The sequence below is a fragment of the Lichenostomus cassidix genome, chromosome Z (genome assembly GCF_008360975.1).
Source record: "Lichenostomus cassidix isolate B80296 chromosome Z, HeHo_3.0, whole genome shotgun sequence".
NCBI lineage: Eukaryota > Metazoa > Chordata > Aves > Passeriformes > Meliphagidae > Lichenostomus > Lichenostomus cassidix.
In genome coordinates, this window is record NC_139511.1 from 48,869,557 (window position 1) to 48,889,452 (window position 19,896).

The following is a 19,896-nucleotide window of genomic DNA, read 5'->3' on the forward strand; positions in this document are numbered from 1 at the left end:
CTAACTACTTTCCAAAATCTTGCACATTGGAGACAAGCAACCAGGCCACAGAAACTGTCTCACAAAACACCTGTGGCCTGAGCATCCACAAAAAAAAGGTTCACAATGGCAGCAAGGGCAGAACAGACCAATGTGAGTTTCTTGTACTGCCTACTTCCTAAGCATAAAGCACAAGACCCAGAGCAAATAAGAAGAAAAGTACTAGACATTACTGCCCTCTGTCCCAACACTAAATATTTGTCAAAAGTGCATGTGATTAATTGCATCAATGCAAGAAAAATGTCCCAATGCATATTCTTCCCACATTGCAGGAAAATCACTGAACTGGCCAAATAGTTATTGTTTTGGGGTTTTTTTCAGCAACTAGAGTTACAATGGGAATTAGCAGAAAAGTAATGGCAAGGGGAAATTCCTATGCTGTTGAAGTGAAGGGTTTAGCTAGAGAGAGGGATGTACAAGAAAGGTTGGTGGCCTGCAGTTTCCACGGCTCCCTGCCTCCTGATAAGACACTCCCTACACATATTCCAGACACAGAGATAGTTAAAAGTACAGTATATGGAACCATAGAATCACAGAATGGTTTGGTTTGGAAGGAGACTTTAAAGATCATGTAGTTCCAATCCCTCTGCTGTGGACACGGACACTTTGCACTAGACCAGGTTGCCCAGAGCCCCATCCAACCCGGCTTTGAACACTTCCAGGGACGGGGTATCCACAGCTTCTCTGGGCAACCTGTTCCACTGCTTCATCACCCTTGCAGTAAATAATTTTTCCTAATATCTAATCTAAACCTCAGTTTGAATCAATTGCCCCTTGTCCTGTCACTAAACGCTCTTCTGAAAAGTCTCTCTCCGTGTTTCCTGTTGGCTCCCTTCAGGTACTGAAGGCAGCAATTAAGTCACCCCAAAGCCTTTTCTCTTCCAGGCTAAATAACCCAGATTCTCTCACACTTTCCTCGTAGGAGAAGTGCTCCATCACTGTAATCATCTTCGTGGCCTTCTCTGGACTTGCTATAGCTGAATGCCACACATTTTTCTTATATTCTACTTCACTAGATGCTATAATTTGGGAGGGGGAAAGAATGGTGGAGTCCAGGTTATCTCCTGGCTGTTTCTTTTCTGAGAGCTTTAGTGCAAATCTGTAATTACTTGTCTTCCACTGGGAATTTCTCCATCGCCTCCTGGCTCATTTTTACCAGGAGAATACACTGGATATGCCAAAGCTCAAGGTCCTGATTGTATTCTAACTTGTGGATAACATGACTGCATTTACTCCTGCACAAACAAGACATTCAGCATGATATTTAAGCCCATATTTAAGCATCAAAAATCCCGAACCAAGAGGAGCAGTGCCTAAACTGGATTTGTAAAACTTGTATTAATACATAATTATTTCTAAATATAAAATCTAGTTTATACAGAGGGCATGACTTACTGTTTCATACTAAAGTATTCAGCTGTGTTATCAGAAATAGCAAGTAGGGAGGTTGGCTTTCCTAAGCCGGTACTTTGCCTCTGTACAGAAAAGAAAACAGAAAAAGTAGTATTTCACAAACTGGGAAACATCCCACCAGCACATCAAGCCCAAACAACCTGTCCTTCATTCAGAACTGAGACCTTAACATTGCCAAATAGCAAGACAGTTAAGATATATTTAAGGTAAAGGGAATGAAATTCAAGTCTATCAGGAGGATTATTTCACAGGCAGGGACATAATAGGGACTGTCTGGTATAGAGGAAAAGATAGTCTGGGTAAATCTTGCTTTCAGTAGATACACTAGGCATTACCACAGGCACTTTGTTTTGACTACAAAATGTTTGTCATTTGAGAATGTGAAACAAACTGCTGCATCTGGCATTAATTCCACTTTCCAGGCAGACTTACAGTTCATCTTCTGATACAGCACGCTGAAATAATCTAGTATGGACTATAACCAACAGAGATCAAGATAATAAGTAGAAAAAAAAGAGGCTTGAGATGTCCAAGACAGAGGTAACTGGGAAAAGGTTTAAATCTTCATATCAAAAAGAAGATAGCAGCTAGTGGTCCAGCACAGACAATCTCAGTTGAAAGGGTATACATATCACCTTCATATTCATTGACATTGTTAGACATCTCTAGACTGGTCAGACACTAATTAACCTTATCCCACTGACATCATTCAGCTGCTGAGTAGCAAGAAAAATGTAGCATTTTTTTACATACTGAGGAAAAGAATAAATCTCTTGAATGATAAAGGAGAAGGGCAATATTAAATATCTTGAAACCTTGATACACTAGGTGAACCAAAGGTTTGTCATATGGCTTTGTCCTAGTTCCAGCTGGGATAGAGTTAATTTTCTTCCCAGGAGATGGTACAGTGCTCTGGTTTGGATTTAGTATGAGAAAAATGGTAATACACTCATGTTTTAGTTATTGCTCACTAGTACTTTCAGATTCCTGTGCTCCACCAACAAGCAGGGACACAAGAATTCCTGTGCTACACCAACAAGCAGGGACACAAGGAAACAGCATAGCTGGGACAGGTGACCCACACTGGCCAAGGGGATATTCCATACCATAGAACAACTTCATGCTTAGTATATACATGGGGGACAGCTGTCCAGGAGGAGCTGATCACAGGGGACAGGTTGGGTGTTGGTCAGTGGGTGGTGAGCAGCTGTACTATGCATCACTTTTTCTCTTCAGTTTTATTCCTCTCTCCCCCTCTCCTTTTCATTACAACTGTTATTATTGTTTTTACCAGCATTATTGTTAGCAGTGATGGTATTATATTATAGTTTAATTTAGTTTAGTTTAGTTTAGTTCAGTTGGAATTTTTCTACTGTTCTTATCTCAACACTCAAGGTTCACTTTTCTAACTGATTCTCCTTCCTGTCTGGAAGGCTGAGCAAGTGCCTGCATGCTATTAAATTGGCAGCTGGGGTTAAACCATGACAAGCTTTCTCAAGCATTCCTCCTTTATTTGTTAGGCCTACTTCCACGGTCAAATAGGATAAATGAAATACCTTTGACATCTTTGACTGTTTGTGAGAGAGGAGTTCTAAGAGAAGCTGTTCATGTGCATGAATATGCATGCAAGACATATGGGAATGTGTTGGCTCTTCCATTCCATTGTGGGAGCTCCGTGCTGCCTGAGAGTGGGCAGAAGCTGCAGAGAAGCCAGTGCCTGCCATGGTGCCTGCGTCTTGTCTTTAGGTTGGAAAAAACAGATCCAAGGGAGAGGGAGCCCTGGTGACCCTCACGCTGCTGCCCAGTCGTAGCCACACTGAGCTGATCTCCAAAGCAGACCCCAAACCGACCTCTGGCTGAGCTGCCAGAGCCACACAGAATTACAGAGGGACAGACCCATCCCTCTTTATTATAACCTTACCCAGCTATAACATCGTCATCCACCCACAATGTCAGCTGGCCAAAATGTCACATGGCCACAACGTCATCCAGCCATAATATCATCCAGCCATAATGTCATCCGGCCATAACGTCATCCGGCCATAATGCCATCTGGCCATAACCTCATGTGGCTGTAACATCCCATGGCCATAACATCATCACCCAATCGTAACGTCATCCAGCCACGATGTCATCCACTCATATTGTCATGTCATATTGTCATGTGGCCATAACATCATCCAGCCATAACATCATCTGGCTGCAACGTCCTGTGGCCGTACCGTCATCACCCAGCCGTAACGTCACCCAGCCATGACTTCATCCCGTCAGAACATCCTCCGGCCGTAACATATTCCGGCCACAACGTCCCGCAGCAGTAGGGCCATTCCTGGCTGGCGTGCACCCGCGCTGTGACCGCGCTGTCACTAGGTGGGGCCATCGGCTAGAGGGAAGGGGGGCGTGTCACACAGCCGAGCTCTCTTTTCTTCCCGTCCCAAGTCAGTCACCACTCCTTAGCCCTTACAAATCCACCCAGTGTTTGGCTGAAATACAGCCAGACCGTCTTATTCTATGTGAAGATAAGGCCATGCTTCTGATGTCCAGGTCATGCTGTACAAGACAGCATTTACTTTAGGTATTTGTTTTAATAATATATATTACATGTCTGAGTAATATATGTTACAGTCATTTGCAACTGACTTTTTCCCCTCTAATCTCAACTCAGGGATGAATTCAAATACAGTTGCAATTCCAGACATTTGGAAGGGAAAAATATAACTTATTTCCCGAGGAACTCTCAAGTATTTTTTATGCACAGTTCACATTTTTGCCTGAACTTGTATTTTTCCAATTTAAGGAGGAGAAGGGAACCCTGGGCTGAATGACTGCAGTCACCAGTTCTTCAGCATCACTGATTGTTTGGGCTACTGGTGAAAAAAATAACAATTTGAGTTCATTCAGGCAGCAATTTTAATCCTCTGCAGATGAATTAAAACCAGACCACAGTAACTAGCTGACTGCACTTTTAGGCCTCAGAAAGTGTGCAAAACCACTGGAGGAGTGGTGCTGCAAAGGAGATGAGGAGTCAGAGTGGAGCCACTACAAGCAGGACAGTGGTGATTATTCTGCCTCTCACCACACCCACCACCACAGTTATTTCTCCTATTGCCAGAACAAGAGAACAGAAAAAAAAGAAAAATTGTTGATACAATGGAGAGCAGTGATGGCCAAATCAGGAAATAAATGAATGTCAAACAATAATTCATCAAGCAGGGTGTTTGCTTGAGTTTTTCTGTATTAGAAAATAAAGCAGTCACCTGGGAATTTGTCATATCTTTTCATATACATACACCATGCAAGTCTGCAAAAACTTCACTCGGTGAGCTTTCTGGGAGAGGAGGGAGGCATGAGCACAGCACAAGGAGACCAGCTCCTTTCAGCACTAGCTCTGGTATAGATCGCTTTGTTCCCTCTTCAAGGCAACAGCAATGTGGGCATAAACTCTGATAGCTCAGGCTTGGGCCTGGCAAAGACCCACTCCCCAGAAGCCATTGAAGGTCAGAAATTATTCTTTCCCTCCCCCCCTCCCTCCCTCCATCCTTCTTCATGTGTTTCAAAGCTCTGCAAAGCAACCCGAAATCCAGCCCAATTCCCATTTGTCTGCAAGGGCGGTAGGGATTTATGCCTGTAGTGTGTTCACCAACATAGGTGAGAATAGCAAATGGAGATAAGTATGGGTAAGTGGAGCTAATGCTCTCTTCCCTTTGGAGCTTTAGAAAACTTATCACTTTTGTTTTGTTATATTTTTGAGAAAAATTCAAAATAAATTAACTTCTCCCTCATATGACCCTTTTCCTGATAACTAATTATTTGTCAATGGAGATACAAGAAGCAAAGTATGTGGGGCCAAATTTCCTTTTGTTTTTATCTCTGCAAATTATTAGAAAAAAAGAAATTACAAGAGAAAGACCAAGGAGGAAAATTCGTAACTTACACACAGCTGACCATAACTGTACTAGTGACTAAGCCACACGGTCTAAAATGTAATAACTGGGCTGTGAGTTGGGCCAAATCTATGAAGGGTATTAAAGTCTCCTGAAAAGGGTTTTGCAGTAAGGATGGAGCCATGTAGAATAATCTTCTGCAGTTTAGGAATGTTTCTCTGAGAAAGTGTTGCTTTTTCATGCATAGAATATATAGCTGTACCAGACATTAGGCATTGGCCTTATTTTATTAGAGAAAATGATACATTAAAGGTGAGGACAAACCCATTCCTGTTCCCAGGGAAGCTGCTAGCTGTGCAATGTGAACAGCTGCAAGCACCCTCCAGGAGCTTGTTCCTAGTGAGTGAGTCAAGAGATTAATATGCAGAGGCAGAAAAACCTACATTTTTATGACAGCACTCCCTCAGGTACAATAGCCTGTCAGGATTGCTTCTGCACCCCTTGTCCAGGAATCATTTAGCCCTTATAAGTGATTAGAACATCTAGATTTGACAAGCAGCATGGAAGTATGTCTCATTGTATTTCTGAGTATTTCAGTGTCTCCTTTATGTTTTTCTGTATATGGTGAATTTTCTCTCTCACTCTTCCCAGTTTATACTCACCACAGCAAGAAGGGATGCCAGCAATGTGCAGAGGGACTAGGCTCCAAAAAATGTTGTTTCCAACGTGGCTTTGAGCTTTACTGCATGCCATGAAGCAGGAAAGCTTCTATCAGTTACCACAAGCACCTTCCCAATCACGCTGCTGCCACACTACTTGCTTCACGCTGCCTTTCTCCTGTGACTTGTGCCCACTCCCGAGGGGCTGTAGCCCCCAAGCTGTGATTGTACTGCTGGCCAAAGTGCCAGAGTGTGCTCAGCTTCCCTAGAGAGAGCAGACCAGCTCCTCGTCAGCCTGCACACCTCCCTGAGCCACACAAGTCCTGGAAGAATTAATAGATTTCATTGTGTCTTAAATTCTGCTTTCTTACTGTTCCTCAACCTTTTGCTGACCCATGTATTTATTGCCTTTGGGGGGGGAAAGGGCAATTATTACAATTTTATCACAAGATTTCTGGTTTTATCTAGGTGTTACAGAGGAGAAAGTTGGAATGTAGGAAGTTCATAAGCTTCAGAAGAGGATGGAGGAAAGAACTCAAGCACTGTTTACCTTAGGTCTCACAACTTTTAGCCATTTCATGACAGTTGTTTGCTCAGGGCTATCTCAGAATAATCCTGAGGTTTTCAGGGGAACTCTCCTGCTGAAGGAAATTCAGCCATTGAAAACTGTAGCCTCTCTCCCAGAGAGAAAAAATTAGAAAAAAAATCTTACCATACATGCTCTGGTAAACACTATGTTCTACTCTTATTTACAGAGCACTTAAATTCTTTGAGCATTTTCAGATAAAAACAAGTAAATCCTTGTAGCAGTTACCTTTATCTCATGGAGAAGGAAAATTTCTCCTCAGGTTTTAGGGCAGAGCAATGATGTAGAGCTTGCAAAGTGATAAAGTACACAAAGAGATAAAACCACACTCTTAAGCTGCTGTAAATATTTTCTTTCTGTTGCAGTTTCAGAAGAGCTTGGTCTCAGGCAGCAGGCCTCTGAAGTGCTTCTCCCTCTGTAGAGGCCAAATCTTTCTATACATACTATTCTCTGTATCCATCCTCTACAAGATCTGCTTCCTGCTAGTGATCTAAGGGTTGGATCCTCCACATCATGTCAGGGTTCAGCTGCTGTACAGGCTTGGTGACTAGCTGTGGCTATGGTATTCAAGCACTGCTGCTAATGTGAAAATTAATGAAAGTTATCTGTAGTGAGGGACACAACTATTAACCAAGGTTCCTGCTGTAGCAAGAATGCAACACTGAGTCATGCATGAAATCCGTGACAGTGCAGAAATGCTGCAGGGAGCACACTAACGAAACACCATTTAGGGTAAAAAGTCTTTGTTATCTTCCTGTGGCAGACTAGTGTGAGAATGTTAAATACTGTATTAAGTTAGTTTTTATAGGAAAGATAAAAGAATGATGTGTCGGAGTTAAATGTCCACTAAAATTGAAGTTTAGATAGTATGCATTCAGAAATAATTTTATTTTCCAGTAATGACAATATGCAATATCACGTAAGAAATGAAATTGAAGAATTGATCTTATTCTTCAAATACAGGATAGCTTCAATATTAAAATTAACATATAAATTTAGCATCAATCTTATTTCCCCACTCATGTCCGCTGAGTAAATGCACATAAAGAATGAATCACTGAAACAGTATACTGAGAGAATCAAAGTCATTTTTCAAAGATGTCAGCACAAATGTGAGGTGAGCCTGTTCACCAAGCACGCAACAAATATTGCAGAGGTGGCCCATGAGACCCATAAGGAGCACAAGTTGGGGACCCCTGGGGAAGCAGCACAACACCAGCAAGGACAAGGCAAGGGATAGTTTGGCACAGGACATCCCCACTGTGCTGTGCTCACCCCTGCTGTCCCTCTGACTATTCCCTTATCTACAGGTGTGTGAGACACATTAGGGCTCTCCATGGCATTCCTTTGTGTGAGAAAATACTATTGTTATAATTTACATCACTGTTGGCATTAACCACCTTGTCACAGCTAGAGCTCAGCCAGCAGGGATTTGGCAATGTGCCTCTGGGGAAGCAGCCAGCCTCTGCAGAGCCCACTGCACTGGTGTCTGGCGGGTCTGAGACCTGGACACGCAGAGCTGCAAGCAGGGAGAGATTCTTGTGGCGTTGCCCGGAGAGTTGACAGTGAAATCACCTCTGTAACAGGAGAAAAAGCAGTTCTGGGGCACCCCAAAGAGGCTCCTGAGCGGCTGCTCAGACAGGAGCAGGAGCTGTGCAGAGGGCACCAGGCTGAAGGTCCCGTGCTCCAAGAAAGCCACAGCTGCTTTAGCACCCAAAAACGACCTAAAAAAAACCCTTTAAAAAACCCCAACAACCCGTTGGATTCTGACATCCAGCAGAGACCTCGCCAGGTTCAAGCCATCTTACTTGATGCTTGAATTTTTTCCTCAGGGGCTTCTGAGCATCCACGCTCCTAACTTCAGCCCCTACATCTCTTCTTCCTCAGCATAAACTACTTGCTCCGACAAGGAGATACCCTTGTTAGCCACAAGATGGAGCTGGGAAACGCAAGTGTTAGGCGCTGCCCTGGCAGGCCACCTCCCTGGCCCCGCGGCCGTGGGGATGGCAGGGCGCTGCGCCGTGGCGGGCGCTCCGCAGGCCCGGGAGCAGGCCCGCTGCCGCCAGCTGCGGTGGCACGGCTGCCACCGAGCTCGGAGCGAGCACGGCCCGGGCCAGGCGGGCCACCGCAGCTCTGGGGAGGGTGGGGCACACGGGGCCCCGGCAAAACGGGCTCCCTCGGCCCGCGGCTGCCCTTGCTGGGAGGGGGCCATCGATGGGGCGGGCAGCTCCCACCAGCATGGCGAGGCTCTGAGGAACAGGCGCCAGCATCGTGTGGGCGGAAAAGGTTCCTGCCAGCGTGCCAAGGGATCCTTAAAAGTTGTATCTGCCCGTAGTGCCCGCCTGGACAATACAGCGGGATAAGCAAAGCAATTTCTCAAAGATATTTTTGGAGGCCGACACATATTTTTTGAAAAAATTCACTCTTCTAGGTAGGTATAATATTGTGTGGTCAAACAAAAATATTGTTCGACACGGAATTTTGCATTTCGTATTTTGAACAGATATATGTTTGCTTTATTTAAGAAAAAGAAGTATTGGTCAATTGAATGAAAAGTTATTTTATAACACCATAGTCAAGGATTATTTTAACTTGTTTCCTTCTTCAGAAAACCACTTGTCACAAAAGATAAAATTAGAAAAACCATACCGTCAAATCTCCATTTTTCACAAGTGTGAGAATAGTTCATTCCATGCTAGCCAAGGGTCACCTTTCTTTGAAAGATGTGTCCCAGTTCCAAGATGCCAAAATTCTGTTCTCTGAAAACATGCAGACCATAGAGGGTATGTGCTGTTGCAGGTACCACTGTTTGGTCTTTCTGCTGAAGATGGTTCAACCTCTGTAGCAAAATAAACACAAACAAACAAGCAAAACAAACAAAAAACTCAGCTGAGATTTCATTCCATGAACAGGGATGCCTAAGGTTTCTGCAGGAAGGAAATCTGCTCAAAACTAGAGCTCCTGGGCCTATCTGCTCTTATCTAGCCTTTAACACTTCATTTCTCTATGGTGTTGGAGCACAGTGTTTCACTACCTCCTGCCTTTCTGTTTGCAATATGTATTTTACATATTACTTTTCTCTCTGGAGTGGCTGTAAGATCAATTGGTTTACAAGTGCCATGTGAATGCAGGCAAATCTGTCAGTACACAACTGAAACTCTGCATTTAGTAAAACTCCAAATGCCTGCACATTTACACTTCCATAAAGGAATTTTTTTCCTCCCTTCCTCTGCTTTTATGTCTTTGTTCTGTAGCATATCTAATAAAATGCTTTTTTGAACAGGTTGGAAAGTTATGCAAGAAAAGGTATCTTTCAGTTAATTTATCCCCTAAGGAAAATAAAGTCATTATTTTATTCTCCTTTTTGTGCATATTCAGTACCTTTATAAAATGAAAGATTCACTGTGTGCACAAGATTTACAGAACATGAAATGCCAAATGAGAACACAGGCATTCATATCAACAATGACACCAGATAACATGCCTGATACATCTATATAACAGTTTTAAAGCCCATCTGCTTCACAGTCCAGGGTGACCTCAGCCTTTTTTTGAGGTGTGGGACTAATCCATACACCTAAAAGACCAGAGAGTCATTTCATCTGCATTCAGAGGTGTGTTTTGTAAAAGTCCATTATCAAGCATTTGCAATCACTTGTGAACAGTTGAAAAAAATAACACTAAAACCTTAACAAACTTCTAAGTGGACATTAAACTTAGTGGCATTCCTCATCAGGAGCAATTCCTAATGTTACTCAGACACACATAAGATATGCAGTGTAATCAATGCATGCAATCATGCAATAAATTGTTCAAACCATTACTTTTCTAGATTTAGGGAAGTTGCCCTTTGGCTAAACATTATTTTAAAGAAATGACTGCTATTATATCCTATTTCCTTTTTTTTCTACTTCTACAGTATAGGAAAAAAAGATGCTTCTGAAGCATTGGGAGAGCCTTTTGTTTTCTGCTTTCTGTGATTGTAGCAAGCTCTGCTTTACTCAGGTGAGCTTAGAAGTGTCTGCAGTACAGGTATAAGAGACCTCAGCTTTGCTGATGACAACTTTTGCCGAATCTCAGTTGCAAGTTACAAGGCAGGGAAGCAAAACCTGGACTTGGAAAAAGAGGCTTCCCCTGACTGCAGTTGATGGAGCTGGACATTTTAACCTCGGCTGAGGACTAATCAGCTCTCTATCTTCAGAATGTTATTTGCCTAGTATAAATGACATAAACCAAGATCATCATCTTAGTTTATTTTTCTAGAGTCCTTAGCATGCTACATTAACCTGACAATGCTTAATCTGGTGTTCATTTCACAATACACTTCATGCAATTCACAGCTGTAATTGGTTTTACACTGACATTACATATTTCGACCTAGTCATGGGAAAAGAATAACTCTTAATAATATTTCTCTGAAATGTGTCCAAGCTCAAACGGCACAGAAGCAGCTCATGTTAGTTGCATGTGTGTATTTCTTTCTTCTGCCTTTTCTTCCACTGCAAGAATGATCACTGGCATAAGATTATAAGGTCCTTGTTTTAGTCCATTTGCAATTGAACTATGTTTGCTTGATTTCTTATGTCCTGAGGAGTTCTCTCTTATAAAACAGCATTCAAGTATTCTAGTTTAACATCCCCATTTTTCTGAGTTAAGAAACAAAGTAGACCTTGGGCTTCTGTTTCCATTATGAGTCTTCTAGAGTCCCATAACTGGTAGCCATAAAGTCCTCCTTTGTAACACACACTCAGCACTAAAGCCAGAGTATTGCTATTTGGCATTATCCAGTGAAGTGCAAGAAATTAAATAAGTTACGTCTTTATTGCTATAGTACAATATCAAGCAAAGTCACTTTTTAATACAATTGCAAGAATTTCATAGAATATGTGTCCCTCCTCTTAGGGGCCAGTAGTTCAGCTGCACTGTGAGTATCGCTTAGCTGTCACATGTCAAATGTTGGTCTAAGAAGATGTGTTGAGTATTCTTGAGTCTGAAGAATCAGATCTTTCCTCATATTCGTCTTCTGTGTAAATTGGTTGCTTAGACACAATAGGACACCCATCATCAGGAATTGAGATCCTAGGATCTTCTGACGAGCGGGAAGGAAGGACAGGTGAGCTTCGGAAAACACTGGCTGAGTTGCTAGAGAAAGGACTGACATATTGGGACCGCAACTGGTACTGCTGCTGCAGTGTCATGGTGTTCCACAGGGTCACATCATTGGGCAGGAATGGGCTGGACTGGTTTCTTGCCAAAGTGTTCCTCAGCATCAGGGGGTAGCGTGGTGGTTGAGGGAAAGGGTGCTGCAAAGGTACAGCCAGAGGATTTGGCACAACATTACTGGAATCAGCAGAGAACCTCAGGGTGTCGGGAACCCTAAATGCTGAGCCCACAGACCATTTGGAAGATGAAATTGGATAAGAACTCAACGTGTGTTCAAAAATATGCCCATTGGAAGGCAAAACAAGACCATCAGATTCTGCAGGAGTTCTCTCTCCACTGACCACTGAAGACCGGCTGGACAGGAGGACCTCTACAGCACTCACCAGATCACCGCCACACCCCTTCAGGATCAACTCTAGCACAGTTGGTTTTTGGTTGGGGAAGATCTTTTTCAAGACTTCAAGTGGGGGCCTGTTTGCTTTCAAACTGAATGGTAAAGAAACTGTCCCAGAAGGACCTTCTATCAGGAGGTGGTTCTGCTCTGGGTGGTATTTGGGACTGTCTGGACGGTTCTCTGTGCTCCCACCATTTTTCTGAACTGCAAAACCAACCTCATCCACTGAAACAATTTCAGGGCTTTCGGGGTTGAAACAACTTTTGGCTTTAGTCATGTCTGGGGAACTCCTTTGGTCTGTGTCTTTGTCACTGTAAGTCTCGGCATTGTCTGTTCCACTCGCATCACCCAACCGCTCCTCATTCATGTCTGCAAAGAAAAGTCAGAGAAGTTAGCAAAAAACTGAAGCCAAAGTCTTTACGGAGATTTGGGGATGCTGTCTTCTTAAAGTGAACAGACCAGGATCCTAAGGGGAAAAAAGTGGGTTTTTTTAAGAGATCCTGCAAAAATTAAGGTATCTTTCAAATGTCTCATGAGAATAAAACTGTGAAAGGATAATGTGACCTGATCTAGGCACACTTTGTCCCATTCTTCCATGTGCAAGCACAGAAGCTGTGGTCATTTTTCTGCTGCAACATGCTATATCAGTCCTTTCTAACTGATACAAGGCAGCAACACACCACCCAAATGCAAGCTTTCTCAGAGGAACTTCAGCACTTTCACATCATAATTCCTCACTAGCACCAACTCATTGTCTGTGAACTGAAAGAGGGCACTTAGGAGACAAAAATTCCCTCTGCAGCTCCAAAAGCATTGGTGGAACCACTCCATTATGATTATGGGCTGAAGGTTTTAAAAGTCTTCAAATAAATCTGTTTATTCCAGTTCTGGCTCTGAAGAAACTGGTTCCTCCTATAGAAATTGGCTCCTCCCACAGCAAGAATCACAAGTTTTTCCTCTAAACCCTTAAGCATGACTGGTGCCTTGTCCCCTTCAGACACATATTCTAGAAAAATCTGGTTTGGAGAGGACCTCTGGAAGCCATTTGGTCCAACATCCTCTTCGAAGGAGCAGCCTTAGACAAAGAGCAGGTTGCTCATGTCCCTACTCAGATGAGTTTCAAATAATTCCAAGGATGGAGACCCTACAATCTCTCTTAGCAATTGTTACAGGTATCTTGCTTTCTGTGTGCTAAACTAAGAAGGATGAGAGCTGATTATGGAGCTCAAAACAAGCCCATTGACCTTGGCATCTCCAGATGGACACTCAAAATTCTTTGGTAATGCCTGACCAGCATATGGAATCCTTTGAAATAAGACTGTTTGACAGCAAAAAGAAGGCAAGAAAGCTTGCTTATGCAAAAAGGGGTCAATATCCTTGCTTGAGATCGTTCATGGTTATTTCCCAAGAACACAGTTCTGCTGGCTTTCCTCATAGAGCACAATGATGATATTCTTGGGAAGCATCAATGCATGGGGAGAGGATCATTGTCCAAGGTGCAGCTGACAAAGCCTGCTTTAACTGTACAGGGTAGTGCTTTTGAACATACAAATGTGAAAGATTGTCTGCAAAAACCAATGCAACTGTTTGCTTGGTTTTCCAAGTCCCTGGTAAACACCCCAACTGGATAAAGCAGCTGTTAGAAGCAAGAAAAATTTACTAAAATGTACTGATGGATCACCCCTGCCCAACAGAGATGGAACAAGTTAGAGGTGTGCAAACACCTGAGCCTCACTGCTCACCATCTCCTGCCTTTCTCTCACCCCAGGAACAGGCAGGGCATCTCCTCATCCATTAGTGGGCTAAGTTTAGCATTTAACAGATCAGCGTGAAAAAATACTATTAATGCAATTTATCTATCAGAGAGAAAGAAGTCAGGGTCTGAGCAAGCCTGAGCTGAGTGAGAAGCCACTATGCACACCACAATCGGGGCTATAAATAAAGACGAGATCCTAGCAGAGCACAGCCTGACAGTGTGAGCATGGCAAAGGAAGGTTCTCCTCATGAGGATGGCTGTACCTGGCAGAAATGATGGGCCATCCTATAGAGTTGTGGGATGCTGCTAATCTGAGCATTTGTGGAAGGTTAGTGTGTAAGTAGCCAAGGAATACAGATGCTGTTACAAAGATCTCACTCTACTAGCAGGATAACCCATTTTCGGAGTCGGAGCTGGTTTTGCTCTCTGTGCAGTGGAAATGAGAAGCAGTAACTCTGCATGTGCTATGTTACAGAGAAGGCCATGTATGTTTCCTCTTTCTCATACACTCAGTGCATCAATCTTGCCCTAGCAGCCAAAGCAGAACGCAGGAATTTTCTGCCGACAGCAAACTGGCACAGGTATCATTTTGAGGAGGTGCCAAGACATTGGCATAGTTCATCCATTATTTGAGAAAACGTGAGGCTCGAGCTACCTTTCCCTTCTAATGCCTTCACTATGCATTTGTTACAAATCTTGGTGAATGGACAATTTATACATTGAAGTCTTAGCGGGCAGTCTGAGGACATCTTACTACCTTGTCCCTGTCTTGCTGGAGTTAGAGAGGCTGTTAAGGGAGATAGCCCTAATTTCCACTTAAATAGATTGTACTGTGGTGACCAATATTACCAAAAGGACTGAATGCAAGGAGAACATATTTCAGAAATGAATACGTTCATGCTCCCATTTACAGTGTATCTTTATGGGATAAGAACATATACCACTGGGGAGAAAATATATGTTTATTAAAAAAAACACAAACAAACACCCCCAGATCAGGAAAGATATTTCTAATATATTCCCTGATCCCTACAAAATCCTATTTTCAAGATATTTCAGATTTACTTAATTTTCTGTATCCTTAAAAATATCCTTATGAGGTTTGCCTAAAAATTATTCAACAAATTTTGAAATTCTGAAACTTGAAATTCTGAAAACTCATCCCACTGAGTTTTGCATCTTTATCATCAGGAGACCGCACAGATGCCGACTCTTAGCTTTTGCACAGGGACAATCTCCTCGTACAGCTCAGGTGACAGCGGCGCATCTCACCGGGCTGTTAGACTCACGGGGGCAGACTCGGAAAAAAAGATTTCGGTGATTTAAATCAAAGTACTGCTATTAACACATGGAGAATTACCCTCTGTTGGCTAACACTGAGCATGGAGGCTGTTGTATTTTTCCCTCTGTCTTTCTGAGAGCATTTCTGGCTGCCGGTGTCAGGCGGCTCCGTGCCCGGGTTGGGGCGGTACTCGCTGTCACACCCCGGGGCCCGAGCCGGTCGCACGGCAGCTGGCCGCTCACCCGGCTGGCCCCCCGTACTTCCCCGGCTGTTAGGCGGTGTTTTAGCTGCCTTTCCCCTGTCGAAACACCGCTTCCCCGCTATGCTGTGGGCTTGGGAGGACCAGACGCGCTCCGGGGACTGTCCCCAGCCCTTCATGGGAACGGCCGCAACCGGGATTTTCGTTTGTTTAAAATTGTCACGGAATAGCCATTGTCAAATAAACAAAAATTTGTGAAGATACAAAAGTGCCATCGTAAAATAAACAAAAATTTATGAAGATACATTGTAAATGTCCCTATGCGGGTACTGAACTGCAGGAATATTGCATGCATGTATTAATTATAAATGTATTTTCCCGTACAAAAATAATTTTGTATTTAAAACGTACAACCTACTGCTCTTCACCAAAGCATTGTCTTCTTCATAACTCGTCAGTTTCACAGTAGGATGTTCTAGGCTTCATGAAAGAAATCTGGTCTTCAGATATTTTTTACGTTTGTGGGATTTGGGTGTTGTATATAGTTCTGCATGAGGTTTGAGGTTTTTTGCTGTATTTTTGTTGGTGGTGATGTCTGGTGGGTTTGTCCTATTTTTTGATTTTTTTTTTGGTGGGGTTTGTTTTGCTTGTCTGTGGGAGTTTTTGTTTTTGCTTTTATTTTTGGTTTTGTTTGGGGGGGGGTTGTTTCCTTGTGTAGTTCTGGGCTTGGGTTGTTTTGGGGGGTTTTTTTGGGGGGGAGTGTTTTGCTTTTTCTCTGTGTGTGTATGTGTGTGTTGGAGTTTCAAACGCCTGCATTTCAGTATCCAGTGTCCAGTTTATGATTCCTGTGAAAACTAGGGAAAGTGTTTTCTTACTGATATAAAAGATGGGGAGTAATAATATGCGTGCAGAGACAGTTATCAACACAGATCTACAGAGATGCAGTGCAAATACAGATATGCTTGAAACAGAAGAGTGAGAGAACTGTAAATGCATTTACAGTAAAATACAAATTAATAAATAAAGCTGATATAAATTTGGCACAATATTTACCCCAGTTCTCCTTGACTATTTGTATACTAGGAATCATGAGTCAAACGTTGTAAAGGAGCCAAAGTAAAATAGATGAGAGAGAAAAGCTTTTCTCCTCAAGTTAATAACTTGTCTGGAAAACTTGGTCTAATATTTTGGAACCAGATTTGCTTCCTCGATTTTTCTACTGCTTGACTTCCTGTTAAGACTGCTTGCTCTTTGACTGTTAGAACCACTCTTTTCAGAACACAGGTTTTCTTGTATCTCAAAAGTACCTGCTGGTTTCCTTACTTGTATTATTAGGAAAGACAGCTATGAGAACAAGCATAAACACACAAAAAGCTAAGACTACATTTTGGTGGGGGTTTATTCGTTTGCTTTGGTTGAATTTTTAGGTTGGTGGGTTTGATTTTTTTTTTGCTTTTACTGTCTGTTTGGAGAAGTGGGGTGTTTGATCCCGGTTGTTGGGGTTTTGGTTTTGTTTTGTTTTTTTCTTTTATTACTTTCATTTCAGACTTTCTTCCCTCTATTCGAAGGTCTAAATATTCTGTAGGAGACTAATCACTATTCTCAAATTAACTCAGAGACAGGTTTGCTGCATTAAGAAGCTGGCTCTGAAAATATCAGACGGCTGAATATAGCATTTTGTTGCTCACAAGACTTGTTAACTACTACGAAGAGAATTGTAACATGCATTCATGTGGGCAAGGAAAGTTCATTAGCACGGTATCAGGAGGCGGAATCATTCCAGGTTAGCAGAGGCAGATGCAACAGGGGTACTTTCTAGAACAGAACTTCACAACTGTCCCACCAAAATGGCCAGCTGTGGCAAGAATAAAAGCAAACGGATCGGATTTTACCATACATGGGAAAATATCCCCTCTTCAGTGAAAAAGAACCTTTTCATGAGAATAATGTCCTCGAGGCGGAAGCGGGTGTGTGTGAGTTTTAGAAATCGGGTGGATAGGAGGTTCATCTTCTGCTTTTATGACGATTTTAAATGCAGTTAATGGGGAGAGGGGAAAGAGAAAGCCCTGCCGCTCAGAGCACGCAGGATAGCTGGAAATAAACAAGTTGTGTGGTTAAACAGTGTCTGGTGGCAGGTGATAGGAGGAACCCACCCCTAAGGTAACCATTTTCTGCTTTGCTGTCATGCATCCTCATGTTCATAAAAAGTGGGGTAAAAACCGTCTGTGCCAATCAGGGACCAGGGACCAAGCGGGTGAGGTCTGTGTAACCAGAAAGGCTTCCCGGTGGTCCCGGGGTTCTCCAGTCCCCCCAGCCCAGCCTCACCGCGGGCGAGAATGGGGGCAGGGGCAGCGCCGAGGGCCTTGATTTATGGAGATCTCCGTTATGTTTTGTTGTCTGTTTGTTTGTTTTTTCTCTCCGTAAAGCTGTTATCAGAAAGTGCTGACTGGCTGGCAAGGAAGAATTTCTCATCAATACACTTTGATTGTATTTTGCAAACAAAATGCCTGTTGCTTGGTAACATTTCACTTGAGCCTGACCTTCCCCAAAAGTTATTGCTATCAGATTCGATTTACACTCTCCTCCTGTGATTACTGTAATCTTTTAAACCGGGAAGTTCATATATCAGGGGGAAGGAAAGTTGAGCATGCAAGTTAATATCGTTCCTACCCGACAGATTTATATCGTACTGGCGGATAGGAACTTTCATTTTCTTGAAGAAGCCAAGGCACGTTTTTTACCCTTCTCTCTCCACCTCCCTGGTCTTACCCCCCGCCACCTCCAAGCAGGGAAGAGGCCCCGGCCAAGCGCCGCCACGGGTGCAGAGAGCGGAGAGGGTTCGACCAGTCAGAAATTTGGGCAAAGACCACCCAAACCCGGCCCTACGGTGCTGCCAGCAGAACCCGGCCGAGATGCGGGGGACAGGGGTGCCGGAGGGACAGGAAAGAGGTGCCAAGGGCCGGAAAGGGGAAGAGGATCCCAAACCACTGGCATCCTCGCCACACTGTCGGACTCGGCCGTGCCGCTGCCTCGTACACGGTGTGTGTCTGCTCCGGCGCTGGAGGAGCAGAGCCCCATGGCGGGGTCCTGGTAGACGCCTCCGTGGCCGGACTGGCTCCACAGCGCCCAGGGTTCTCCATTCCCCTCTCGGGGCACAGTGTAAAATTTTTTCAGACTTGTCAGCGGAGCGCACTGGGCTGGCAGCGGCCTGCCTACCGAGCATCGCTATCGTCGAAGACTACCAGCTGCTGCTCAGACAATGGACGGAATGGGACAGTGGTTCCGAAGCACTAGTACTGCCCCCAGAAATATGTATTACCTTGTATTACACTCACAAGGTGCCCATTGCAGGGGATGGTTTCAGCACCCCCGACCTGTCGCAAGCCGCCCCGATGTGACCGGAAGGGATAGACCTGTGCGGGAGGACTGGGTTGCCCCGCTCATTCCCTGCCACCACCACATTTTCCCCGGTCATCACAGCCCTGCAGAAGCCTTCCGGCTCCTGGCGCCGCTTTTGTTCTAAGGATCTCTGTACAGGTTTTGTCCTGGACGAGGTCCCGACGCCCGGGGTGCGGGAAGCCGGGCAGCGGTTCCAGCCCGGGAGCGGGATCGGGAGAGGCAGAAAGACACGCGGGACACGCGGCTGTAATCCACGCGGGATGGGCCCGTTCCCAGCCGGTCTGGCGAGCCGGACCAGCAGCCGAACGTCGGGGAGCTGGCTGGTAGCGGCGACGTTCGATGGCCCCCTTCACTAGTTTCTGTAGACACGATCCTGGCTGGGGAGCGGGCGGGTCACTGTGCAGCTCCTTTCTTTTTAAGAGCGACAAAGTGCACCCGACAGAATTCCTGTCCACTCCCTTCCAAAGGAGCCCGTCGGGTGAAAGGGAAAGCCTTCGCCTTTCCTCTTTCCAGCCCCCTCCCCCGAGACCCGACCGCCGGGAGCCCGGCCCTCCCTTTCTCGCCTGCCCCGGTACCGCGGTGCCCGGCCCGGCCTCACCTGCCTTGGGGAGCGGCCCCGGGAGCGCGGGAGGCGGCTCGGCGGCCCAGCGCAGGGCGGCGGCGGCGGCCAGCTCAGCGGGGGCCCGCGGCGGCGCGGCGCAGGGCGACGGCCCCGGCGGCGGGGTGGGTGGCTCGGCGTTGCCCGGCGGCCCGGGGAGGGAGCGCAGGGAGTCCGGGAGGAGGCTCTCCAGGCTTTCGTTGGCCTGCTGTCGGCGGAGCGCCACCTGCGCGGCCATCACCCGCTGCCTCTCGATGATGAGGATGCACTTCTCGCAGGTGCAGTCCTTGAAGCGGCAGTAGCGCTTGTGGCCCTTCAGCCAGGACAGCACGCCGTGGTTCCGACACCGGGCGCACTTCGGCGTCCGCTGCAGCGGAGCCCGCGGTGGCTGCGACACCGGGCCGCCCATGTAGAGGTACGGGGATCCATAGCCGTTCATGCCCGCGGGAGGAGCACAGCCGGCTCCGGGGCGGAGAAGGCCTCAGCGAGGGCGGGCGGAGGCCGGGACGAAGGAAGAGAGGAGG

General features: G+C 45.1%; 1 protein-coding gene across 1 annotated transcript; it reads right to left on the reverse strand.

Annotated features, from left to right (window-relative positions):
- Window positions 1-7,507: 7,507 nt before the first annotated feature.
- DMRT3 (doublesex and mab-3 related transcription factor 3) lies at window positions 7,508-19,811 on the reverse strand. The gene is made up of 2 exons (XM_085041992.1): window positions 19,373-19,811; window positions 7,508-12,507 (listed from the first exon to the last, which is right to left on the reverse strand). The coding sequence occupies exons 1-2, from the start codon at window positions 19,809-19,811 to the stop codon at window positions 11,543-11,545; spliced, it is 1,404 nt and encodes a 467-aa protein (XP_084898118.1). The 3' UTR covers window positions 7,508-11,542.
- Window positions 19,812-19,896: the final 85 nt, after the last annotated feature.